The sequence below is a fragment of the Emys orbicularis genome, chromosome 4 (genome assembly GCF_028017835.1).
Source record: "Emys orbicularis isolate rEmyOrb1 chromosome 4, rEmyOrb1.hap1, whole genome shotgun sequence".
Taxonomy (NCBI): domain Eukaryota; kingdom Metazoa; phylum Chordata; order Testudines; family Emydidae; genus Emys; species Emys orbicularis.
In genome coordinates, this window is record NC_088686.1 from 30,537,391 (window position 1) to 30,560,058 (window position 22,668).

The 22,668-nt window shown below is 42.4% G+C and overlaps 1 protein-coding gene across 3 annotated transcripts in view; it reads right to left on the bottom strand.

The window, feature by feature from the left end:
• The window catches only part of UNC79 (unc-79 homolog, NALCN channel complex subunit), a 146,278-nt gene extending 124,007 nt beyond the window's left edge, over window positions 1-22,271 (bottom strand). For 2 of the 3 annotated variants that reach the window (XM_065403675.1, XM_065403674.1), the window contains exons 1-6: window positions 22,250-22,271; window positions 14,642-14,762; window positions 8,566-8,870; window positions 4,869-5,039; window positions 2,070-2,162; window positions 139-194 (exon numbers count right to left, since the gene is read on the bottom strand). In XM_065403675.1, the coding sequence (XP_065259747.1) occupies window positions 139-194; window positions 2,070-2,162; window positions 4,869-5,039; window positions 8,566-8,870; window positions 14,642-14,762; window positions 22,250-22,271 (768 nt within the window). Of the gene's footprint in view, window positions 1-138; window positions 195-2,069; window positions 2,163-4,868; window positions 5,040-8,565; window positions 8,871-14,641; window positions 14,763-22,249 lie in introns of those variants that run through there. The other variant, XM_065403677.1, reaches the window with a different exon arrangement.
• Between the last annotated feature and the right edge of the window lie 397 nt (window positions 22,272-22,668).

A 22,668-nucleotide genomic window follows, 5' to 3' on the forward strand; every position in this document is an offset into this window, starting at 1 on the left:
AAATTCAGCAGGAGGATCACATATGGAGATCACTACTTCTGACTTTCTGGCTCAAAGTGACTACAGTTTTCAAGCCATCTGGTTTTCATTATGGTAAACAACATTGTCTATATAAGGTATATTTGGTCACAAACTTACTTTCCATACTTCTTGCTTATATTTCATGAGGCATTCCAGTAACTGACAATGATACACTGAGAGAGAAAAAGACCATATAAGCATGACACTGAAATGGAAACTCAAGTTCAAGAAATGGCTTGTGTCGCATTTAGTTTAGTTTATTGAATCTACATTCTGTTTAATTCAGTGTTTACAAAGTGAACACTTTGCTAAGGGTTCATTGTCCTGGGGTTAGAGTAGATAATTGAGAGTCAAAAATTAAATATCAGTAGTTTGTTGATGCTGAGGAATGCAGTAAATGATGAGAATTACTAGTGTACCAATTTTGGCACTTACTCTTTGCACAGAGATGGAGTAGTTCCCTTTGCCTACATCTGATTTATCTGCCTATTCACTTAGACCTTGTTTTTATGGCAGTATTTGAATATATAATGCCAAATTCAGCTCTGGTGTAACAATGCTGTGGCTAGAGCAGGGATCTGGGAGCAGGGCCGACGAGGGGGGGGGGGGGGGGGGGAGAAGCCGGTACAAATTACCGGGGCCCAGCAGTCCGGAAGGGGGCCCAGGGCCCGGCTTCCTCCCCCCCCCCCCGCCCCCATCGGCCCTGTTTAATTGGTCCACCCTTGCTGGGAGGCCCAACATTTTTTTTTCACTGGGGCCCAAACCCGCTCTCGGCGGCCCTGTCTGGGAGTCAAAAAGCAAAATACTTCATACAAAAATCTCATTCATATTTAAAATTTGTCCTAAAAATAGCTTATTTCTAGGTTGTGGCCTACTTTTATTCAGCTTTGGTTAATTATGTTTGTACTGTGGGAGACTTCTTCACATGCTCATGGTACAGACGGCCCAGTGCATTTCAATATCTACACCACTTAATAAATAAATAGAATAGGAGAGAGTTGTTTACGGCAAAGAGAGTCAATTCCTATGGGTCAAATGTTGTCTTCACTTGACAGTAGTGTGACCTCACTGACTTTGCTGGGGCTGCGCCAGTGGTAGAGAGAGCAGATTTTGCCTTCAGGTGCTTTTTAATTACAATTAAATTAATTACAGTTTATTTTGGAGCCCGTAGACAGCAATCGCTGTCTTGCTAAAGAAGTGACAACAATTGTGATTCTAGCAGTATAGGAGTCCAGTATATGAGACAATAAAACAGATTCTATCGACCTTTAATTATGACTGATAGTGGTTAGTAATTATTGCTAAGCACTGATGTTAGAATGTTCCATTTTCTGATGTTAAGCTAGAATAAGCAGGACTGCTTTAAAGTCTCAATTTCACCGTACATGCACAAACCAATGAAAAAATATTTCCATCGATAATAATCGAAATTTATAGATAGGAAGAGTAAGAAAAGTACTGCTTGAGAACTTATTAGAGTTGGATTTAAGAATATGTACTTTGTATGTTTTGACATGTGAGGTTGACAATTTGTGTTTTAATGGTTATAAAGCTGTAGCTTTTTTCAGTCTCAACATCTACTGTCACTAAATATTTATGGTCTGATTCCTGACCCCGTTCTCTGACCCCCCAATACCCACAACTGTGAACTTTAAAATCAATAGAAATTGGTAAAATATGCTTAAAACACATAATTTTGCACATCTGTGAAAATTTAATTTGATAAAAATAGGAAAAAATACTTACAAATAATCAACATTATCCATCAAAATTATAAACAAATAAAATTAAAATGGAATCCTGACAAGCCTAGTTGTCTGGAACACTGCTGCTTCAAATACCAGCCTCAGAAATGCCACGTTTTAACTAAAAGGACTATTTTTAAATCCATTTTCGCAATTCCAGTATGGTGAGGAGAGGCATTTCCAATTGTCTGAACTTCCAGCGAGCTGAGTTCTCAAACACTTTCTTTGATGTAATATTTCATGACTCATACCTTTACAAAGAGAGAGAGATACAAACAATGGTGCATATTTATTTATACATACCAGGATTTGATGTGTACTGCATTGCAATCATTAGCATTGAAGATGCAGATAGATTGACGTGTGCAGGCACTCCTTCTCTCCTCGAAGATCCCACTTAAAGGGAAGCAAAAAATATCTCCTAGTGTACAGCAAGAAAAATTAGAAAACAACTGCACCCAGTTTAGATTTTGACTGATGCAAATAAAATGCATAGGGATGCATGTATTTAAAAAAAAAAAAAAAAACAACAACCGTGATGGGGCAAAAGCTCTCTGATGGCAAAAGAAAGACTATTGTAGATGTGGTGTTTGCTCCCAGGGTTTTAGCCTAGTTCCCCTGAATAGCAAGGTTTCTGTCTGAGAGCTGTGCTAGCAAAACCCTGCTCCAGAACCGTGGCTCTGAAATGTTTTCAGTCTGCAACCCACAAAATGGCCAAAATTCAGCTCACAACACACCATATCCCACAATCCTTTGCTGTTAGGATTTAGGTCCTGGGGGAAACAATGGGAAGCTTAGGGGAGCTACTGAGTGGGGCAACAGGGTTGATGAGAGGACTGGTGTTGAGGAATGTGGGTGGGGCTGGAGTGGAATAGCGTGCTGGCTGTTGTTGGTCTATAGTATAGATTAGTCCCTAGGCAGCATGATTTTAAACACTATTCTCAGATTAAAAAACCCATTCCTCACTAGCTGGGATAACTGTACTAGGACATTGATACCAACAGCAGTATTTAAACATGGGAGCTATGATTCTGATTGTAGGGGATAAGACCTAATAGACCCTAGCTGGAGCTTCTGCTGCTCTCCTAGTGGGCTGATCAATGTTGAGCTAGTGGTCACCACCAGCTAGGATCCTGGAAAAGCCCTGAAGATTGAGGGTATTTATTGGGCTGCCATCATTCATCTCCTGATATTGATTGCAGAAACAGAGTTACAAAGCAAAGGCTTAGTGGAACCTGTTGCTGGGGTTATGAGCTGCTTAAGCAAGTGGGGTTAGTGGAAGAGAAGCTGTGAAACAGTTCAGCAATGTGCTATAGATGGTTGGACCCATAGATCATAGCACTCATATAATGAATATAATTGATACCCCTGAGTGTACATGCTACAAGTGTAATTACCTCAGATTTAATTACTGCTCTGCTGGAACTATTCTCTGCCACGTAGGTAGCCCAGTAATTACATGCCGCTCAAAACAATCCCCAAATTATTATGGCACGATATGTTTGTGATAATTTATATTGCGAAATACGTATTCTCCCGCAGTTCTGACCTAGCATTTAAAATACAGTCTATAGAGAAAAGGTACCATGCGGTATTAGAAACAAAATATAGAGTTGGATTGATTTATACAGTGATTTGAGAAAGCTGTGTGAGAAGAAGGCAATTGGCTAACTACTGCTCTCAGTTACATATGTACAATATCCACTGGGGGACTAGTATCCATTTAACTAAAGGGAGAATTAGGCTTAATAGGTTGTTTTGGAGAATAGTTTCAGAGATTTGAGGAAATACAGGATTGGAGGAGCACTCTATAGAAAGTTCTGCATCTAATGCATTTTTCACAGATTAGCGTAATGGATAGATAAAGGCTTTAGTTCAAGATTCTTTAAACCACAGTGAGACTATTGCATATTGATTTGTATTTCTATAGGACCTTCCATCCACAATATCAAAGAACTTTAGAAAACATTATAGAATTAAGCCTCACAAGACCCTCATGATATAGGGAAATATTATTATTCCCATTTTACAAATGGGGAAACTGAGGTACAGAGCTGTTAAGTGGCCTGCCCAGGGTCTCACAGCAAATCTGTGGGAGAGCCAGGAATAGTAGATAACAGACCTCCTCAGAGTCCTATGCTTTAGGACACTAGACCATGCTTCTTCCCATATTCTGTAGAGATTTGCTGTGCAAAACTCCCAGTACCATTAATGGAGCTCTGAATGCAGAAATAGTTCATACTGTTAGATAAAGGACTCTAATATCCTGGGACCAACATGGCTACACAACAACACTGCATACAACAAAGGTCTATAGGGCTGATAAGAAAGGGGAATTTAGCTGGTTATGGTGCAACTGACTCTTGTTATAGTCCCCAGTCTCCAAATTTGTGAAATGTGAAAAAAGATGTATTTACAGCAGCTACTGAAAGGTCAGCAAGTTTTTATCAGGTACACAGATGAGTGTTCAAAACACAGCTAGTCAGTACTGCTTTGGATCCACAGCTTGCAGGGATTTTAACTTTATGCAGTAATTCAATATCCTTTCAAAGAAAAGCAGAAAATCAACTACCTATCAGATTCATTCCTGACAATTACAGTTAGAACAGATTCCATTGGCACCCATAATTACTCAGTGCAAAACAATAAGATAAATAGATAGAGCCAAATTCTGCTGTTGGATGTCCATCAGTTATATTGACAGTAGTTGTTCATGTGCATCCCGATGCAAATGTTATACATATTGCTGTTGCATCTGTATTTTCAGGAACATATTGTACATTTGCTCTGTATTCAGGACTCCCATTGCTACCACTGGAAGCTCTCTGTGTAATTAGTACAGTATATCACCTTAAGATGTTTTATTTCACCCTTTAAGTGAAAAGAAATAACCTAGTAATACAACATAAAAAGTAGACATTCTGTATAACTTCTTCCTCTGGTAAGAGCAGCCACATTGAATTATATTTTGTAGTAAGCAAGTAGATTAATATGTAACCACATCCACATGGTAAATAAAACATTGATAACTATGGTCTAATGTTATTTCAAAAACCTACGTACTTTCTGAAATGTAACATTATTAGAATGAATTCCACTTACATATAGCCATAGGCAGAAAAGAGGTACTGAGATACTCTATAATATCCTTGTGCAGAAATGGTGGAAAGGTGGCTAATGTTGAAATCATTGTATAAGGCAAAGTACTCAGGATGTCATCATTGAGAAAAGGAAGCAAACATGTGGTTGTGTAAAAAATCGACTGTCCAAGATCTGTCAAAGAAAATTCAATAAACAGAGCATCATTATATTAAAAAAAAAAACAAAAAAAAAACAGGATATATTTTTTGGTTTATGGACTGTTTACAAAACTATCATAATAACTTACACTTAAATTGTGCCTTTCTCCCCAAAATTGTTTAGAAATTTAGTTGATATTTAAATAACACACAGGAATCACTTCACCCACCATTATAATGAATTTCCTTCTAGGGTGGATGGAGGCAGCTGTTTAACAGCAAATGGCAACAGTTTAGAGCAGAGGTGGGCAAACTACAGCCTCGGGCCACATCCAGCCCACGGGACTGTCCTGCCCGCCCTTGAGCTCCCGGCCGTGGAGGCTAGCCCCCGGACCCTCCCCTGCTGTTCCCCCTCCCCCGCATCTCACTGTGCTGTCAGCGCTCTGGGCAGCGGGGCTGCGAGCTCCTGCCAGGCAGTGCGGCTGCGAGAGCCGCGAGCCTGCCCCGGTGCTCTAGACTGCGCGGTGGCATGGCTGGCTCCGGCCAGGCGGTGCGGCTGCCAGTTCTGGTGCTCTAAGCAGCATGGTAAGGGGGTGGGGAGCGGGGGGGTTGGATAAGGGGCAGGGGGTCCCAGGGACTTGTCAAGGGGCGGGGGTGTGGATAGGGGTCAGATCAGTCAGGGGACAGGGGGGATTGGATGGGGGTGGGGTCCCTGGGGGGGCGGTTAGGGGCAGGGGGTTCTGGGAGGTGGCGGTCAGGGGACAAGGAACGGGGGGGTTGGATGGTTTGGGGGTTATGAGGGGGGCAGTCAGGGGGTGGGAAGTGGGAGGGGGCGGATAGGGGGCAGGGGCCAGGCTGTTTGGGGAGGCACAGCCTTCCCTACCCGGCCCTCCATACAATTTCGGAACCCTGATGTGGTCCTCAGGCCAAAAAGTTTGCCCACCCCGGGTCTAGAGGGAAAATGAATTATGTGAAACCATCACAGGAGCATGGATGGGGGCGTGGGTTTAGGTAGGGAGAATGCCACTATCAGAGTTAGAATTTGGCCAGGACATTGGTATATAAACCGACCTATTCTTGCAAAAAGTGCCATAGAAGCTGTCATAGCCACAGGAAATCAGAACCTATGTTTTAAATCTCATTCAAAGAGCAGCAAAGTGTCTCCAGAACACCAGACGGGGGCACTGGTTCTGTGCTGACTCAGAGGGAAGAATGTCACTGTATTTTCAACACTACAAGTGATTAAACTGCTGAATTCATTACCACAGTAAGTCATTGAGGCCAAGAACTCACCAAGATTTAAAAAGAGATTGGATATTTATATGGATATCAAGTATATTCAGAGTTATCATAATTAATTATACCAAAAATTGTGGAAAGGATATTAAAACTTGTGCTTCGGGGCTTAATCCAATCTTTAGATATCAGGATCAGACTTGTCAGGAGGGAGGCAGATTCTTCCACATTTGCCTTCCTCTGAAGTACCTGGTGCCGGCCACTGCCAGAGGATACTGGACTAGAGGTACCCTTGAGTCTGATCCAGTCTGGCAATTCCTATGTTTCTATGAATCACAAAAACCTCCTCCTGAAGCAACTGGGTTTCTAGTCCAAGCTCTGCAACTAACTCACTGTGTGCCCTTGGACAAGTCACTTAGGCAGCCTGTGCCTCTGTTTTCCCATCTGTAAACTGGAGATATTTATACCTACCTTTGTAAAGTGCTTAGAGATCTATGGCTGAAAAGCACTCTAAGTTCTAACAATCATTAATGTATTCCATTTTAATGTTCCTCAAAGGTCCTCCATGCAAGGGCCACATACTGCAGGATGCAGAGTGCCTCTCTCTTGCAATAAATGCTCAGCATCTTGCACAAATGCTCAGCATCTTGCACAAAAAGTACTAAGTACAGACGTGGCCTAGCTTGTGAAATCTGACAGGATCAAAATACAAGTGGTCTGGCTGAAGGCACAACAGCATTGTTCTAGATCTAAGTTGTTCTGATAACTATATTTTATTAAAGAAATTACTAAGCTGAAAGAAGGGATAAATTACAAGTTTCATTGCAAATTTTAATTCACTGTATAGACATCATATCATCTCCTTCTACATCTATACTGGAATCAAACTATATTATCTATCCAAAAGGAATTCTGAAAGCAACAGGGAAATCTTTCCTGCAAAATGAATTCATATACTTACCAAAACTTAACAGCCTGGAGCATAGTTCTCTCCACCTCAGTGTACAAGTGACACCCATTGAAATCAAGATAGATACTGGTATCCTGAGATGGGGAGAACTGGGCCCCAGGCTTTCAGGAAAGATAACCGCAGTCTACAAAATTGCATACTGGAGGAGTTGACTAAGAACAATATAAATAGCAACATGTGATCAAAATCCAATACATTTTGTGATGAGATGATTCAAAGCACTGTGCAAAACCCCCTATTTCTGTATATTCAGACTTACAATCCTTTCTTTTTACCCAGTGACATTTTAAACCAGTCTCTGTTACAGTGGTTACCAAACTTGTTCTGCAGCTTGTGCAGGGAAAGCCCCTGGTGGGCCGGGCCGGTTTGTGTACCTGCCGCGTCCGCAGGTTCGGCCGATCGCGGCTCCCAGTGGCCGCGGTTTGCTGCTCCAGGCCAATGGGAGCTGCTGGAAGCAGTGGCCAGTATGTCCCTTGGCCCGTGCCGCTTCCAGCAGTTCCCATTGGCCCGGAGCAGCGATCCGCGGCCACTGGGAGCCGCGATCGGCCGAACCTGCGGACGCGGCAGGTACACAAACCGGCCCGGCCCACCAGGGGCTTTCCGTGCACAAGCGGCGGAACAAGTTTGGGAACCACTGCTCTATTACATTGTTAAAATACTGTTAAGATCTTTTATCAAATCTACTTTACATTTTACTCAGAGATGGGCCTGATCTGCACATTCCTGAGCATTAGTGGGCTTCAGAATCCAAACCCAGATCCACAAGTTGCAAATAGGCCCTGACACTTCAATGGAGTCAAACGAAAAGGCCAGATAAAAATACTTCCATTTTTGGAATAGGTTGAAAATCTAGATCAGTTTAGGCCCATCTCTATTATTTTATTAAGGCCATGTCTACACTACAAAATATGTTGACCTAACTTGCATCAGCATACAGCCACCACACTTACTAAATCGCTTGTGTGCACGCATACTTGGGTCCTTGTGTTGGCAGTTCACCTCCTTACCAGGAGCGCTTGTATCGATTGAATTGTCAGTGTAGGGCATTGTGGGATTGTCCCTGAAAGCCAGTAACAGTCAATTTAAGCAATACAGTATCTACACTAACACTGCATTAACCGAATTACATTGACCGTGACTCTACGCCACTCAGGGAGGTGGTGTTACTAAATCGGCGTAGAGAGGCACTTATGTTGGCAGGAGCCAAATTTACGTGTAGACACTTCCACAGCTAGGTTGACACAAGGCAGCTTACGTCAACGTAACTGTGTAGCATAGACCAGGCCTTACATACCTCACATGGATTCAAAGCACTGGATCTACGTGTACGATAAGGATTCAAAGGCCTGCTTACCATGCTGACCATGCTGTAGCAAAGGAACTAGATCCAGCAGAGTCACCAATGTCACGTAAAGTCCTTGATAGTCCAATGATGGGTAGTCTGATAACTGAGCATCACGACTTTGCTGGCCGCGTTCAGATGGAGCATCTCGCAGGACGCTGTAAAGGAGGGAGCGAGTAACAGTAGGGTTGATGGAACTGACCTGTGGTCTTAGAGATGGGGTGAGTGGGAATGGCACAGGAAAAAGACACATGGTCATGGGCACTGTCAAATTGGAGGCATCTTGATTCTCCTTCTTCCCTGTGCGGGACAAAATGCTGTTGGGGGGACAAAGAAAAAAAAGAGACAACAAAGACACAAAGAACAGCACATTACATTGAAATGACACTATAAAACAAATAATAAAACACCAGATACACCCCACATAAGATGCAATTTCTACCAATACCAGTGTGTTGGCAAATCTAGCAACCATTCACTTCCATGCTTCAAGATAGTAAAATTAAAAATTGCTGTTTGTAAAAATTTCCATTGCATCTCATGTGTTATCTGGTTCATAAGGAGCAAAAATATAAAAATGCATGTTTCAGTGCCATACCCATGTTTCACAGTTAAGCAAAATTTGGGAATTGAGCTGCTTGCTATGCAAAGAATAGCTGTGTTCAAATAGCTGGAGAATTTGCTTCTGAGAAGATTTGGGGGAAATACATTTTCAGTAAGATTGTTTGAACCAAGGGAGTGAAAACTTGTAAAATATAGGTGTGGCACTTTGAGAAACATGTTTTAGCAAAGAATAAACATGTGGGTTTGTTAAGATAGTCTTAAAAATCACATGTTTATCGCATTAAAATAATGTCTGTATGTATTTTATGATACTGTTTCATGACATTCCGTCAGTATCATTTGAGATAATGAAGTTTAAACAGGCACATGGATTTAGAAATAATATAATATTTCTAAAATGTTAACTAAACTACATTTGGAGAAGCTATAAAATAATATATAGTAGATGATCTTTAGCATATGTTTGTGAGCTAATGATAATGGTTGTTTATGTGTGTTTTTAATTTTGCCCATGTTTGGGGAGGAAACATTTTATTTTATGAATACAAACACTCTTTTGGTAAATAGTTACTTCCAAATCTAAGGGCTAAGCAAGCAATACCAGTTATAGAACTGCACATCAGACAGTGTGTTATCATACATTCCTGCTGCTATGTACTTACGTTATTATTCAACAAAACTCACTACAAACTAAAGGAAAGATAATTTCAAAAATTAAAATTAAAATTAGTGGGCATCAAAATAGAGGCTAAAAATCAACCAGCTTGCTATGTCTTTTTAAAATTGTTATAAACATGTTAGTCCAATTGTTCTGAAATGATTAATAATTTTTAAAATAGAATAAATTGCTGCTTAAGCAACAAAGCTATATTTTGGCTAGCCTAACAGAAAATTAATATGCATTACAGGGTTATCTAATAAACTTTTTCATGCTCCTATAAAAAGTATCATATACTATTTTAATATATTAAACCAAAGACCAACTTGTTTTACATGTACTGTACCTGTAGGGTGAGCTTCCAAAAGTGGCCAGTGTTGGCGTACCTCTACTCCCATTGAAGTCAGTGTTAAAACTAGTAAAGTATAGGTGGGGCACTGAAATATCCATGGACTTCAGTGGAGCAGAGTTAGGTCAGTGGTAAGCGCTTTTGAAAATTCCACCCACCCTACATAGAATTCAGGCCCCAATCTTGCAAATACTTAAACACACGTGTAACTTTACTCACATGATGTCCCATAGAAGTCAGTATGACAACTCACATGAGAAAGCTTCACACATGCTTATGTGTTTGCAAGAGAGGGCCTGATTTATTTGCCATATAAATATTATTACAATTTTTACAAGTACATCTCCGAGCAAAGGTGGCTACAGTCAGGCATGCCTGATCTCTCAAGTATGCAGATGTTATATAGATACAATATAATCTACCCTAAGAAAAGTTACTGCATAGTTTTTTGGGGGGTTTTTTCTTATTGTGCCTTGTATGCCTGTAAATTATTTTGGTTTCTGTTACCCAATGTCCAGTCTAAGAAAAGTGGTAATAAGACTGTTCTGACAGTTTTTATGAAATCATATCAGTAAACCAACCAAGATCTATCAGGATTTTAAAAGTGAATTATCAGAGTGCTGATTCCTCTTTTTTGGATTTGCTTTTTTTAATTTGCTTGACTTTCATACGATACATTTTGCAGCTTCTGATTTGAGATGTGGAGGTATTAAATTACATTCAACCCCTCTCTGTGAACAGATGCTACCCAGTTACCCAACAAATCCAGTTCCTTCACTTGCCAACACATCACTCCCCAGAAGTGCTGCCCCCTGGGAGCAATACTTCCAGGAGGGACATTCCAGCATTAATAAATCCTTGTTTTGGAAAGTGTAAAGCTGTGATGGCTAACATTCATCTCAGGGCCTCCCTCCTCCTTAATATGAAGGTGGGACCCATGGAGACTACAGGTCCGAGCATACAATACTCCATCTTGATCATAGAGGCCTTCTGTTCAATTCAGGTATTAGGGATGTGCCCCTACCAAAGCCCCAGTTCCTACCACCCCCAAACTCAGAGGATCTCTGGATCTGGATATGCAGCTGACCCCAAGTTCTATAACGCGACCAGTCAAAACTCCAGATCCAATAACAATCCTGAACTTTGAGAAAGTTTGGCTGCAGATTCAGATCTGGCCACTGTAGCACGTTCCCTTTTCTACTCAATATGGAGCACTGTACACTGGGACCTGTAGTATCTGCAGGCCACCTCCATACTGAATCTGTCCCACTATATGCAAATGAGTTGCCAATACATCTCTTAATTGGTGAAAGTTTGGGCTCCCTTGCTGCAACATAGGCCAGTCTCCAAATTACTACCTTCCCGAGGTGTTTCTTTGAGAAATGGTGTCAGAGAAATTGCATCTCTCCACACACGAGAAAGCAGTAAAAATATCTTGTGCATTAATAACTGTTCATTAAATAAAGAATTTTGTCTATAGTTAAGAAATCCACAGAGGAGTTTTTTCTAAGAAAACAAGAAAAAAGCTATAAGATGTTCTATAAGAGGTTTATTATGTTCTAGGTCAATCCTCAAGTGAGGGAGGAAAGGCTGGAAATGAGTAATGCATGAAACTTAAATTCATGCTGTAATGTAAAGAAATGCTTCTGCCCAAAGAGAAAATTGAGGAGGAGCTAAATGAATCAATATGTTATGCATTGTGTATGGTGATTTTATGTGATGTTTATTCATAAAAAGTAAACACCTCACTTTTTTCAACCATAGCCACTTCTTCCCGCCCCCACCCCTGAGCCTGTTACATAGTTGAACGTATATAAACCAAAGGACCAAGTTAATCCCTGTTGCAACTAAACTGAAGCTACTGGTATTACACGAGATATGACTTTGACCCAAAACAGTGGGACTGCCCCACTCGGAAGAACTAAGTCAATATGTTTATAACTCAGAAAAGTAACTGTATTGTCAAGGTACAACAAGTCGCAAAAGCTACACCTGCTAGGGCCTAGTACGCTAACAACTGAATGGGGTATATTTGACTGTGTTTTATACTCCGTTGTGCAATAATGAGTGTGGACGCGCTCATAGTGTGAGAGGCAGAAAGAAGACTTGGGATGCAAGCCATTCAGGGAAACTCTTGAACAAAATCTTGAGCAAGCCAGGATATTGAGATGTTTGTTTAGGATAAGCCTTCTTAAGGTCCCTGAAAGGGGAATTGCGTGCACTGGACAGGAGTTTCCTTCTTTCCACTTGCCACACTTAGTGTAGAGTAAGGTGTTTTGTCTAATCCCTGTCTTGGTGTGAACATGTGTATGAAGTTGTGGTGGGCTCAACCACAGCACCCAGGTCCAGAACCAGATTTCAAACACTCCAGAGTTAAAGGAGGTCTGGATTAGAGATTTGATCTGGCCTATTTTAAGGATACAGGCAATGGCCTATATGAAATTCAGGTCTGGATCCAGGGCTGGATTTCTAATGCCCTCTCCCTAATTTGGGGGATGTTCAGATTCAGCATTTTGATTTGCCCATTATAAAGAAAGAGATCATCTATGAAATTATATCCAGATCTGAATATACATTGTGAGTACTACCTCAAACCTTATCAAGTTCAGGGTAATCAGTACCAGGGTTTTGGTTCAGTCCAACCTCTATCATGAAATAAAGAAGTTAAATGGAATTGCTCCCTTCATATGGAATTAACAATTCTGCAGATTTAAAACAGCCACACAGAAAAGGGAGTTGTGCAGACCTCTAAATTCTGCTTTTGTAACCTATAAAACTATCTGCTTCACTCAGTCCAGCAACTTGAATGCTCATAAGGTGTGAAGAATTTCTCACCAAGAATACACTATGCAATGTACTGCTCTGTGCAGAGTTAGGTGACAGAGTGATAAAACGTTTGCACCTTTCCTATGCTGCAAATTCCAACGGTGCTGCCACTGATGGAGTTCCACCCAAATGGGGATTATCCTAGTGTATACCTTTGAGCAAGTCACTAATGAGAGGTGAGAAGGAGAGTACATGCCAGAATCCAGGACAATTTGCATGGCTGAATAGCTTGGGAGGCCCACTCAACTTATGCTGAGGTTGTTTTGCTGCACACAGAGTCTTGTGTGCAGTGTTTGCCTGATTTTCAAATGTTTTCATTATTTGATTAGCCAATTAAAAATACACAGACATGGAATAAGAACCACATTTCCTAGCTACTCTCAATATCCCTATAAAGATTTTTCAGCTATTAATGTAACATATTAATTGAACATCATTCCATTTGTTGGACCTAAAAGAGCCCTTTAAGTTAACACAGGTGTGTTCAGCACCCTAAAATATTCAGTGAGCTAAAAATTTCATGATGGTTAAATGATTTTATTCATGAAATCTGGGAATGTGAAGTATAAACACAGCTCCTGAGAGTTTGCAGCCAAAAAGGGATTCTGCGGGTAATGTGTATTTCTACATACGTATTTTTCCCGTTAACATAGAACATAGAGTGTTTCTGAATTCCATGGTCTCTGAATGTGGGCTCTCAATGAGTTTTTCATTCAACTTTAATACTTGCTTGTTAACATATTTTAGAGCAAGAGAGAATGTTCCTTCTCTCCAAGACAATACAAATGGCCTAACTTCCAAAGCAGCCTCTGAAAGTATGGGTGCAATTTTCTAAGAGTAAATATTTTTGTAAGTGCAAATCAGGTAGTTATACACAAAAATGCACCGTCAACTCAAAACTATCTGCATATGAAAAATTAAGCCACAAAAATGTAGGCATACAAAAATTATATCTGCAATATCAAAGGCCATCTGAAGGCCACTTTGAAAATTCAGGTCAATGAATCCATTATACTGTGGGAAAATTGGAATATAAGTAATGTTCCTAATGAAGTCCCAAACCTATAACAGCTCTCTTTAACAAGTTGAAAGGTCATATCACCTATCTAAACCTATTCTCTAATCATACTTCGTACTTATTGGTTTTTATATTGCAACTAGAGTGGACTAAACCAAATCACTAGATCGGAGCAACTCTGAACCGTTAATGTCATTCAGATCCAGATCTGGATCCAAACTTTGTGCCTATGCCCGTTGCTATAATAGGCTGAACCAAAATCCAGATCTGAAAGCCCACTGAACTATGGACAGCTCAGCTTCTAGTTTTGCTGCTCAGGCTCATCTCGGTAGGATCCTACAGCTTTAGGATTCTCAGAGAGGTCACAGTCAAACTTGTGAAATTTTATAGCAACCTTCTCTCTTCTTTACTTCAAGCACACGTGTGCACTCCACTAACCTATAGTAGGGCCAAGCAAACCAGGTTTTGTTTTAGAATCAGCCACTCAATAAGCAGCTCAACTGGGCAAATTGGGCAACAGCCACTGCTGTAATTTATTTATACCATACTTTTAATTATATTGAGCTCTGACTCCTTCTGGTTGAGCACTGATCCATAAGATCCATTAACCAAGAAGAAATCAATACATATCCCCTAACATTTTTTCTCTTGAAGAGCATAATTTAAAACTTACCTCAATAAAGTCTGAGAAAAGTATTTCAGAGTGTTTGCAATGTCAGTTCCAGAGGGCACAGGGTAAATGTTGTGAAGAACGCGGTTATGGTATTCCTGTAGATAGCGGATCTTGGAAGCAACTGGAAAAAAAAAAAAAAAAACAGAGAGACTTTCATTTAGCTTAGTTCAGGTTAAGACACCATATCAGTTTTCTACCCCTACTGTAGTGTTAAAATCCATGCAGTGAGCTAAACCTAAGAGACAAGTCTTTCCAATCTTTATAGTGGCTGAATAAATTGAATACTTTGATGAAGGAGGGAAGAAAAAGGAAAAATTGTATATAGTATTTTTAAATCTGTTTTAGTCCTACTCTGTGCTAACAGATCAAACAAACACTTAGTGCCTGTCTCATTTTTTCCATTCATGGATCTCAAGCCTCATTTATAATGTTATGAGCTGGGTGAAACCTTGTCATGGATTGAGTTCAAACCTCTTTGAGATTGGTAGATGTGACCTATAACTATATGCATAAGCCCCACCTAAGACAAAAGGGTGTGTGTGAACCCCGGGAGCTCCTGTCTGAGTATTGTTTTGGGTAGGTGTGTGGGTACAAGGGAAGAGAGATCACACAGAAACTAAGGTCAGCCAAGAACAGAGTGAGAGAGATCACCTGCAGCTGAAGGCATGTGGCTAACCATGGAAGAAATCTAGGGAGAGGTTTTTGGGTCACAGGCTCAGGCTGAAAAGAGTGCTCTTGGTGCTGTGAGCAAAAGAAGCTGTTTGTTTCCGTCTGCGCTCAGCGACACAGGACTTTGTACATTCTTTGTAAACAAAATAAACTGTATCCAAGAAATACCTGACTACCACCAATTTCTACTCCCAACTGGAACATGTACAGGGCTCCACATTTTGACTAGCCACTCAGGGCAAAAAGGGGGAGCAATAATTATTGATTCAGTAAGTCACACAACACCCACGTGAGATGGATAAGTATTACTACGGTCAATTTATGGATGGATAACCTGAGGGAAAGAGAAACTCAGTGGTTTGCTCTAGAACTATGTAGTGAATCAATTGTGTAAGACTATGTGTACAGTTTATTTATATCTATAGCAGGCAGCCTGATCAGAGTGGGGTGGGGTCAGGGATGGTTCAAAGCAGCTTTTCTACAGTGAAGTGCAGGGGACAAAATCGTAGCTTTAGGAAGAATAGCATTTTCTTTATTCTAATAAGTTCCTTTCCCTACTCATGATGGAATACCTGCAAATGGACTGCTGGTCTTCTACTTTCTACCATAAAAGTCACTGTGTGGTTAATTGTAAAGAAAGCTCAGCACATAAATCAGTTATAGGCCTAAGCTTAGAAGACACACCTATTTTCTGTACAATACCACAGCAAACAAATACAATATAGCTATAGAAAAAGTCAGCATTTTTGTTAATATGAAATACTGATGCTACTTCATTATGTCACTTTGTTGTTGTCATTCTCTGAGAGTGGACAACATGACATAATAAATGTCAGCACAGCTTAAGATTTTAAATGCTTTAACTCTTTGTTAACAAAGCAAGAGAACTTCGAAGTGCATGTTCACTTTTCTCTCTGCAATGAGGAACATTACGGGTGGGATTTTCCACACACTCAGAACTGGCCTGACTCTGCTCCTATTCAAGTCAGTGTTAAAAATCCCATTGACTTCAGTGGAAGCAGAATTGGGCAATGCTAGCACTGGTGAAAATCCTGCCCTATAGATATATAAAACAATTTAGGAACAAGGTAAGACCATCCATCATAACATGCCAGACTACAGCTAAACGTAGGTATCTCTTGAACACATTTACTGTATATATTTTGCTTTGATCAACTCCCCCAGTGAACTATCCTATAGATTTATTAAATACAAAAACTATGGTAAAAATATTCAGGTTGCAAAGTCAGGCACTCAAAAGTTAGGAAATGCCAAAATTAAGGTTGCCTATGCAACCTGAATTCAGCCCTGTTGGATGTATGCATTATGATACTGATTTTAATTACATGATCATATTTATTTTTTCCCCAGGACCTCTGCACAAAATTGTGTATGCCTAAAGGGCAGTTTAGGTGGAGGCTGTATCTCTAATTTTATGGATAATTTTAATAATTTAAAAAAAAAAAGTCCATTCAAAGTCTCCTTTTTTCCAGTGTGCAATTTTTCATGTTTGTATCTTTGCACTAGTAAGGTTTTGCATAAACAAGCTACATTTGTGCATCCAACTGGGTATTGATGGCCTTGTGGGTCATACTAGTCATATTTTGTCCTCAACTATCCATTCAGTGGACTCAATACAATGATATACAGATGGGTGGGACCAACAAAATAGAAGGCTAAAGAATCCAGTAGCAAAAATCATGTTCCGAGTTCTGAATGACTACAGAATAAACGTGTTAAATCTTATTCAGTGATTATGCAAGGCAAGGAAGGCTTTCTTTCCCTCCACCACAATATCTATGACATTCTGGTTAGCAGAACTGGTGCATTTGGGTTCTCCACGTGTGAGCAAAACAGGCACCTCAGATTTAAATGGATAAAGCTTTTCTACTACACCATGTATTCTCCCCGAGTATAATGTATATTATTACTGTTTACTGATACAGCCTTATAGATGTAAATGGCCCTTTACAAATATGTAAGAATATGGATCCCTGTTCCCAAAATCTCGTTAGACAACTAGCCTATAGAACATCCTTTGTGTAGGTGCTCAGATTCCATGGTAATGAGAGTCATACAGTATAAATACATGGCTTAGATTAGGAAAGAGCCTTTTCTATTTACTAAATGTTGTTTGTGATGCCAGTCTCCCTGGTGTAAAGGAAATGAAGCCTAGTAGATTTGTAAAATAATCAGGTCACAAATCAGATTTCCCAACCAAAGAACAACTCACAGCTGGATTTATAGTTCATTGCAGGTGCCATGCTACGCAGTCAGATGTCCATAACTGAAATAGGAAAACCAATGCCAGAGATATTAGTCAAGCTGTATTTTAAAGAGCCTCCTTCATCTCTACGGCCACTTGTTTTCAAGAGAGGGGAAAAGCATGTCAGGAGTGCTGTTTTGTGCAAAGTAGGAAACCTGTTTATTTCTATTAAGCGGGTTAGTGCCCCAAATGAAATCAATCAACATAAAAGAACATTCATAAACACAATAGCTAGATAATAATTTTGTTTGTAGAATGAGTCACTTCATGTTGCTTTTGGTATCAGACTACACCTCCCATAGAAATGTAATTGTTATGTCCCAGGTTAATGAGAGCTTTTTTGAATGAAAGCATTAAATCATATTGCAAATCTCTGTACCTAAAGATAGGCTCCTAAATCCAGAGCAGGCATTGGATTATAAGTAACTGATTTTCAAAAGTCTTGAGCATCCATAAATCCTATTATCTTCAATAGGAAGTGCAGGTGTTCAGCACTTTAGAAAATCAGGCCACTTGTACTGCTATGTCTAAATATGGATTTAGGAGCCTTGCTTTAGCTATCCATGTTTTAAAATGTTGACGTAAACATCTGCTAGCTTCAATGTCTATCTCCACGCTGCATGTGCATCTAAACTCCCAAATTCCTCTTTGACACAAATGTAAAAGCTGGGTTGGATTCTTTGGAGATAGTTTCCTTGTTTGTTTCAAAGTCCTGGACAGGAAAATGGAGGATAGTTGGCATTCCCAGAACATTACTTACCATGAGCAGATGCCAGTTTTTATTACTGGAGGAAAAGGGAATTAATGGGTGGTCTCCAGGTTGTTTGCTGTCAGTGGGTGCTATTCTGTGCAATAGCTCAGCTCCATTGGAGTGCTGTGATGTTAGGCCTAATCATTGACTTTACTTTTCAGAATGTGCTCAGAAGGAGACCCATGTAGAGGATAAAGAAGAGTAGCATGGCAGGTGACCTCCTGTGACCCTCTGTTGGCTGTCACCATTATACCTTTTGTTAGGATGACCTGGTATTGCTCAGAGCAGTAGGAGACAAACTGTTACTTGGTCATGTATTCCTGCGGAGTTCCACACCACCAATGATTAGGATTGGAATTTTTGCTCTTCTGATCTGGTCAGTGTATTCTTTCACTTTAGTTTTTTCTGTTGTTTCATGGCAAATTCTGGACTCATCATTGCTTGTTACGCCTACCTGAGACAATCTGCTTCTTGCCTGTCAGTCAAGCAGGACAGTAGCAGTGGCAGCATCAGTTGAGGCTTGAGGGATAGCCTGGTAGTGGTGCATAAGCCAGTGTAATTCTTGTTGGAAATCATCACCATTTGTCAAAAAGTGCAGGTGAAAGAGAATTGGTATTATGCAAAGAGCAAATAAACACACTTTACAATGCGATAAAGAACTAGGCAAGGGAGGAGCCTTGCTAAACATATTATAAAACAGAAGTTCAGTGGGTTAGGAATTTCTGGATCCCCAACCTGAAGCATCATGAGGAGGAGAAAGCCAGCTTCAGGACCGGAACAGAGGAGAAATCCATGAGCTGGGTCCACAAGTGAATCCCATTTAAAACCAATGTACACACCAAAACTGTAAAAAAAAAGGGGGTGAGTCCTTAAAACTAAAAGAAACAGGGAGAAGGCAATGCCAGTGTGAGGGCTCCAGAGCAGCACAAGGGGGAGAAACAGTAAATAGCAGCCAGCAAAGTGAGTGAAAGAAGCTCAAAGTAGAACAGGCCAAGAATATTAGGGATGAGGGAACATGAAGGCTGATTACAGAAAGGGAAAACATCGAAAATGGTGCTGATGGAGAGGATGGATGAAGCAGAAGGAACTGTTCCATATATCAATGTGAAGTAATCAGAGGTAAGATACAGAGTAGCATGAGAAGGGGGAGCAGGTTCAGAAAATGAGGGAGACAGAGAAAAAAGTAGCACAATGGGTGAGAGCAGAACATTGTATCGTACAGAGAGGGAGTACAGAATTTTCTCTTTCATTTTTAAGAACATAAGAATGGCCATACTGGGTCAGACCAAAGGTCCATCTAGCCCAGCATCTTGCCTTCTGACAGTGGCCAATGCCAGGTGCCCCAGAGGGAATGAACAGAACAGGTAATCATCAAGTGATCCATCCCCTGTCGCGCATTCCCAACTTCTGGAAAACAGAGGCTAGGGACACCATCCCTTGATTTATAAAAATGCACCCTCCATAAAGGATGCATCTAGGCCATCAGCACAACACTTAAAAGACAAAAATATCAGCTACTGTAACTTAGAGATTAACCCCAAAAGTTAAAAAAAAAAAAAAAAAAAAGATGTCCCTTTGTCCTAATCAGGCAAAAGCCTGTAAAAACACAAAGGCTCTGTACTATAACCTGAAGATCAATAGGCATGGACCAAAGAGGGAAGTGAATTTCAACATCCAGAATGTCGGATGAAATGATTCCAGCTGAGCCAAAAGCACTCTAAGCCCTTGATCACAGAGCAATCCCAACACATCATTAAGATAGTGCATCAGGAGAAAAGGTTATATGGATTCAGTGCTGGTCTACAGTGGCATTTTTCTTAAAATTTCCCACTATTGCACCAGCAAATATGCCAGTTATTAACAATAGTGAGAGTGCTGATGTGGGCCAGCTGCTTGCATTCTAATCACCATCATCTGACTTTGCTGACAGAGTAGATCTAGAAAACATGGCAGTTAAAATGTCAGTGGCTACTAGCAGCCACTCTAGGGGTATACGTCAATGGAGCTCTCCTGGCGTTTGTTAGCAGCAGTGGGGAATAGTTTGAAACAATAGAGTAGACAAGGCAAGAGAACGATGACTTCTGTATATTCACAGAAGATGCATGGCGTGAGCCAGAGCAGCAGGCCAGCTTCCCTACTCCATCAATGAGCTTCTTCATGGGTAGAACACTTCTAAGACTGTGAGGGGCAGATCACGTTCTATGTTAGTTCAATCTGTGGGCTCCCTGCTGAGACTCTTGGATCAATTAGTTGGGTGACTTTTTGATACAGACACTAGGACCCAATTCATACAAACCAATGAAGCTGTCAGCTCACTTTGGGTCACTACTGATCAGGGCTAGTGACCAAGAAGTGTTAGGCTCTGTATTTTATCACTAAATCAACAAGCCAAACCGAGCCAATCAATCACTTCCTCCCCTTCCCGCCCCAACACATAATTGTGTTGCTTTCCTATTAACAGAGCATGTAAATATTATCTCACTGGAAACATGCAAAGCAATAGGTGAAACGTTTAAGGGCTATTAAAAGCAACAAAAACAGTTTGTATCAGTACAGGTATTGAAAAATCACCAAGTGCAAGACTTCATAGGGAAGAGGACAGGCACTGAAAATGATGTACAACAGCATTGAACAAAGGCTGGGAAGCTTTAACCCACAGCTGCCATTTACAGCAAGGGAGACTGATCTAACACCTAAAACCAGGCCTTAACCAGAACCAGGTCCCAGGGCCTGGCTTCCCTTCTATCCTCCTTCCTCCTGTCTTGGAGGAAGGCAGAAAAGCCTCCGGTTTTTAACTCCGATATCATGCAGAGCACAAACTGGGCACCCTTGACAGGGTTTCTCAGCAGCTGTGTGAAATAAATCGCACTGCAGAGACAGCCAGACACCCCAACACAGCTCAGAGCGCAGTGACAGGCAGCTGACAAATTGCAAGGCGCAGTGTAATAGATCCCCCTGACACACCCTCCTCCACCTGCCATCCGCCCCTGTTAGGGTGACCAGACGTCCCGGGGCTCCAGACACCGGCAGTGGCTGGGGAGAGCGGCTCGGGGCCGCGCGAGCGGGCCATGTAAAGTTTATCGGCTCGAAGGGGACCCCGGCCGGCTCCTTGCCCCTGTAGGGGGGTAGCGTCCCCGCGCCAGCATATCCCGCCGGCCGCCGCAGCTCAGGTAAGGAACCGAGTCCCCCCTCGTCCTGGCTCCTCGTCTGAGCCCCCCGTCTCCCTCCTGGGGGAGCAGCCCCCTTGCTAGCCCCCCTTGCCCGCCCGGTGCCCGCACTCACCACCACCCCTCCCTCCAGGCTTGCGCCGCCATTACAGCTGCAAGCCTGGGAGGGAGGAGGAATGCTGCTCAGCTGAGGAGCCAGGACGAGGGGGGAGGGGGGACTCGGCTCCTTACCTGGCCTGCGGCGGCCAGCGGAACATGCTGGCGGGGACGCTACCCCCCACCCCCACACACAGGGGCGAGGAGCGAGCCGGCCGGGGCCCCCAGCCGATAAATTTTACAAAGCCCGCTCCCGCGGCCCCGAGCCGCTCTCCCACGCCGCTGCCGGGGTCCGGAGCCCCGCGCCTCTCCCGCTCGGCTGCGCTCCAGCGGCTCCTTGCCGGCAGGGCAGCGGGACGCGCCGCATGTGCCCGGGGCCACGGGGAGGGTAGCGGCCGCTGTGCGGCCGGAGCCTGCTAATTCCCCCGGGCCCTGCGAAACGGCTTTTTTTTTTTTTTTTTTTTTTTTTGCTCCGCCTCCCGATATTTCAGCTCTGTGATGTGGTCACCCTAGCCCCTGTGACCAGCTCCCAGGACCATGGACAGTGCAGCGCCCCTCCTCCGCCGCACCCGCACACACACAGCAACCCCCCCGCCCTAGCTGCTCCCTAGTTTCCCAGCGAAGGGGCCGGGAGCGACCCCCGGGGGCCCGCCACTTACACTGCTCCGCTTTGGTGGACATGATGTTGTCCGGGTGGAAATGTTTCGCCCCAATGTCGGTGGCCTTTGGGTTCTTCTCTCCCCCTCAGCCCGCGATGAGCGATGGTCCCTCCCTGCTGCCCAGGCGCGAGTGGCCGGCCGAGCTGCGTCCCTCCCACCCCTCTGCCGCTACCATTCTTGCGACGGCAAATCTAGCCCCGAGCAACCCTCCGGAGGCCTGGCCTGCAGCTGCGAGCCAAACGCGCCCGGGCAGGGGCCCCGGCAGCTGCTGCCGCCGACGTGAGGGGCGGAGGGAGAACGGAGAAGGAGGCGTGAATGGGGGGCCCTGGTGAATTGCACAGTGAGCTCTACCAGCGAGAAGGAGCGATTCCATTCACAGGGAACAGCCTCTTAAAGGGGAAGCGCTGCTCAGCCCCTAA